Raw genomic sequence first — 4,816 nt, 5'->3', positions numbered from 1 at the left:
TACTTTTTCCAATAATATTCATGCTTAAGACAGCAGATATTGTCCTTTAGGCCAATTATTATTCATATCAGCCCTTACATTTTACTCCCTCCGATCCATATTACTTGTCGCTCAAACAGATGTATCTAGCCGTATTTCAGTGCTAGATACATACGTTTGAGCGACAAGTAATATGGATCAGAGCGAGTATTAGATATTATCATTGCATACACTACAAGATTTTTTTCATGCTTACGACATTATTTGGTCCACCTACCGTCATTGTTTACAAGACAGTAAGGCGGCCTAAGGCTAGCACCAACCACCCTGACGCCTAAGCGACGCCTATGGCGGACACCTAAGCGCCTAAAGTGGGAGCCTTGCGCCTAAGCATCCAAGGAGGGACGCCTTATAAACAATGCCTGCCAGGCATAAGCTTTTTAGAGAAGAAACACTGCACTTGGGTAGAGAGAGGCCAGGAAGGGAGAGGTGTGCCGCAAACTGACATTCATCACCAACTTACATGAATAGGTAAAAAATTACAACAAAAACACAAGTTAGTACCGTCTCCTTTGGTTTACAGGAATTTTGTATGAATTTTAAAGGATAGGATTTTTCTAGGAAAAAATCCTTTGGGGCCCTTTGGTTTGTAGGAATGGATTACTATTCCTATGTAGGATAGGAACCAATCCTTCACATTTCAAAGGAAGAAAACATTAGGCCTCTTTTGGTTCATAGGATAGAAATATCACAGGAATAGGAAACTTGTAGGAAATGAGATGCCATGCATCTCAAATCCTATGAATAGCTATAGGAAAAGAGATGTCCTTTGGTTCACATCATAGGAATTTTTTCCATTGAGTCTAGGCTAATGTTTATTTTCCTTTGAAACATGGAGGACAGGAATAATTCCTTTATAGGAATAGGATTCTATTCCTACAAACCAAATGGCTCTAAAGGAATTTTTTCTATAAAAATCCTATCCTATAAATTCCTACAAATTGAAGGAGGCCTTAGCCTAGACCTAATGGAAAAGTTCCTATCCTATGAATCAAATGTCATCTCTTTCCCTATAGGAATTGAGATACATGTCATCTCACTTACTATGATTTTCCTATTCCCATGATATTCCTACTATCCTATGAACCAAAGGAGGCTTAAGGCTATAGAACATACAGATGACCAAAGAAACATGTAACCGTTCATATATTTCAAGAGCAAAGTATTAAATATATATAAATGATAATTGTAAGCTGAGGACAGAATTTGTTCAGAGTGGCATTCAAACTACTAGCTCATGTGTAAGAGCTTACCAGTAAAGTGACCCGCTCTGGTCGTCTTCAGCTACCTGGACGCGGATATTGGATAACTTTGTTCCTAATTAAAAGTAGGACAATTCATTAGTAATGAACGTGCAATACTTGCTAAGAAAGAATTGCACTACAAACAAACCTTGTATTTTAGCTTCTATTTCCAATTCATCAAGCTGTTCCTGGTCAAGTTTCAATGGTAAAAGCTTGTAAAATTGGTGATTGCAGATTTTGATCCTGATTAGTTTCCCTTGACCAGCTGGTGATTCCTGAAGATTCAAAACATAAACATGACTACTTAATTAAACAAATAACAAGTGTATATCACTAAATTAGCCACCATGCAGTTATATAGTAAAAAACCAACCTTCTGCATGCCTCCCTTGGTCTGACCAAGGGTGCACTTTTTGCAATCACAGCAGCCACGGCAAACCGGGCATTTGATCTTTATATCATTCCTGGACATCCCAGAATACCTACAGTGTACACATGAGCACATGAGCAACAGAATCAAATTAGTTCAAACCATGCATTCAGATTCAACGCAGCCTAGCACAATACTGGTTCTCAGTCATTCTAGAACTTTCAGCAAGTAAGCAGCTTTATTAAGAGAAATTCTCTATCATTCCTTCATCAAACAGAATAACACTTAATTCTTAAAACAAATTATGGTAGACAATTCTTACACAGATACATAAAATAAATGCTGCATTGATCTAGAGATGCAATTGATCAAACATAAAAAGATGTTCTGAGCATATATGCAATCCATAGACTGAGATCGAGTAAGGGCCAAGTCGAAGTCCTGACTCCTAAGGTAAGAAAATAAGCATGTGTGCCATCCTACTGGAGCACTATAAAACTCAGCAGTGATTTCGGCTCATTGGATTTGTTGACCACAAAAAGTAAATAGCTTTTTACCCAGGTAACCAACTTTGCAAATAAAATAAGAGAAATAAGCTACTAGTAATAATAATGATGATGCATCTTGACTCCTGGAAATACAAAATGGTAGGAACAAACTGCAAAACTCTTTAGGGGTGTACCAAAACTCGCCCTCTAAAAGTACAACGGAGTATCTAAAACTACAACTATTTATCCGAATTTTTTTTAAAGCAAATGAGAAATTCCAAGTTAAATCCTCACAGTACTATCACAAATGTGAGAACTAAGAAACGAAAGCTCCAAGCTATATCAACAATATCTTGGATTTGGGAAAATAAAAGCATATTTCATTTTATTGCTGTTGACACTACTAATCAAATATCCAAATGATACATTAATCAGCTATAGCCCAAACAATATCTGATATTTCATAAAACAAACCAAATATGAGCGTTTTTTATCATGCAGATCATATCACAATAGACTACAGTGCATTACTGCAATTCAGGATTTGAGTAAAAATGGGAGCTTACTCAACCAAATGTTTGCAACTACTTTTCCTCAGTTATCATTTATCAAATGGCATAGCATGCAAAGCCTACAGCAGAAAATAATTCATAACCTCAAGCAAATTTATGTCCCTCTCAATCCCAATTCTTCTGCATCCACTAAATCACCACATATGATGCAAACCTAAACCTCGACCAGTCATTCTTCTACTCCCTCCGTCCCATAATATAAGATGTTATTACAACCAATATGTGAGTATATTGGCAGTAATAACATCTTATATTATGGGACAGATGGAGTAGTTACAAATCAGGGTAACCAAGTATCATAGTTGAAAGCATGCATAAAGTCATTAATTCAGCAAGGCAACTAAGCAGGCAAATATAAACACTGACAAAGGATGAAAACCTAACCATTTATTGATGCAGCTGTTGCAGAAGTACTTGTTTTCACAGTTCTTGCACTTGACAACGCGTGCAACCTTCTTCAACCCACAACGGTGGCATGACATCTGTGCTGCCTTTGCTTTACTCATTGCATGAGGAACGACCTAGATCCACACGAAAATCAGCAATAAGAACAGGTTCGGCACAAAATAACACAATGTAAATCAAACTATCAGTCAAGAATATTGAATGATTAGCTAGGTCACCTTCACAGGGCCAACAGGCACTGGCTCAGCATTCTTGGAACGGTAGCACCGCCGAAGTGGTGCGGGAATGTCAACTCCAACCTTTGTTGTCACAGGAGAGCCTACCGCCCCACTGCTCCCCGGTGAGATTGTCATCAATCCATTCGGGAGATCCCTTGTGGCCTTTGGTGATTCTGGCGCCAGATTTAAGCGCCTTCTTCCCTTTCTCTTGTTCTTCTTTTGCCGTTGGAGAGCCACGGCAAGGACCTCCCCATCGGCTGGCGGTTTCTTGCCCTTGCTAGCCTTGGCATAGTGATACTCGCAAAAGCTGACAGTGGGGAGTGCACGAGCTGAGCAGCGCCACTTCTTACCATCACTTCTGCGGCACCGGAGGTTGTCCGGCAGTGGCGGTGGAGAGTCGCCACGTTCCCCTGCTTTGCGACGTCGGCGCCGGCGTGGGGGCAGAGGGGTCTCCTCTTCCTCGTCATCCTCAGTGGGCGGGTCAGGTTTGACCACTCGCTTGCGGCGGCGGCTACGGGCTGGAGGGGAGGGAGGAGGGGATTCCTCGAGAGCATCAGGCTCGGCATCAGTACCCTCACCTTCGGCTTGAGAATCCGCATCTACCTTCTCGCCACCAACATCAGCGGCGTTGTCGCCGTCTGTGCCGGCGGCTTCTTCTTCATCCTCGCCACCAGACCCAGCAGCTTCCTCTCCACTCTCGCCGTCGGCCCGAGCGGCTTGCTTGTCATTCTCGCCGTCGGTTTCCTCTGCTTCCGCTTCTGGATCGGCTTCCCCGGCATCCGCCTCGCGCTCAGAGTCGCTCTCGGCGGCTTCCTCTTCGACTTTGGCATCCGCCGCCTCGACTTTGGTCTCCGCATCTGCACCATTGGCTTCAGGTTCGGCGACCGTCTCCTCGGCCTTGGTCTCGGCGGCTTCCTCTTGATGCTCCGCATCCATCTGCTCGGCCTTGGTCTCGGCGGCTTCCTCCTTGGAGTCCTCGCCGTCCGTATCCTCAGCTCCGCTCTCAGCGGACTCCTCCTTGGAGTTGTCGTCGTCGGCCTCGTCTTCGGACATGGCGTCGACCGTGGTCTCGTCTACGGGCTCGGCGTCGGTGGCTTCGGGGTCGGGCTTGCCCCCGGCCCCTCCCTTAGAGCGGCGCGGAGGCATGGCGGCGGCGCGGGGCTAGGGTTCCGGCGAGGGATTTGGAGGGGACTGGGGAGATCGGAGTGGGCGCAGTGCGGGTTACTGGTTCTGCGAGGGGGCTCCGAGATAGAGGGGTGGGGTTAAGGGGGTGTCAATGCGGGGCCCGCCCTCCGAGAGCGTCACAGAGGGTCGTCTCGCCAGGCGTGCAGGAGCGTCCGCGTCGGATACGAAAGCTTTAATCGGAAGGTTATTAGTACTCCTCCGTCCAAAAAAGAAATAAAATAAAGATAGTAGTAATGTCAAAATGGAGACGAGGAAGGCGTCTGGGCCGTTCGATGGTAATTGCACGGGTGAGATC

General features: G+C 44.6%; 1 protein-coding gene across 1 annotated transcript in view; it reads right to left on the bottom strand.

Annotated features, from left to right (window-relative positions):
- LOC123052381 (lysine-specific demethylase JMJ25) overlaps positions 1-4,583 on the bottom strand; it is a 6,114-nt gene extending 1,531 nt beyond the window's left edge. Inside the window, exons 1-5 of the mRNA XM_044475529.1 lie at positions 3,337-4,583; positions 3,098-3,234; positions 1,657-1,765; positions 1,432-1,558; positions 1,293-1,356 (exon numbers count right to left, since the gene is read on the bottom strand). Of these exons, the coding sequence (XP_044331464.1) occupies positions 1,293-1,356; positions 1,432-1,558; positions 1,657-1,765; positions 3,098-3,234; positions 3,337-4,482 (1,583 nt within the window). The 5' untranslated portion in view covers positions 4,483-4,583. The remainder of the gene's footprint in view (positions 1-1,292; positions 1,357-1,431; positions 1,559-1,656; positions 1,766-3,097; positions 3,235-3,336) is intronic.
- Positions 4,584-4,816: the final 233 nt, after the last annotated feature.

Source organism: Triticum aestivum, chromosome 2D (genome assembly GCF_018294505.1).
Source record: "Triticum aestivum cultivar Chinese Spring chromosome 2D, IWGSC CS RefSeq v2.1, whole genome shotgun sequence".
Lineage (NCBI taxonomy): Eukaryota > Viridiplantae > Streptophyta > Magnoliopsida > Poales > Poaceae > Triticum > Triticum aestivum.
This window is presented reverse-complemented; position numbering and strand designations above follow the sequence as displayed.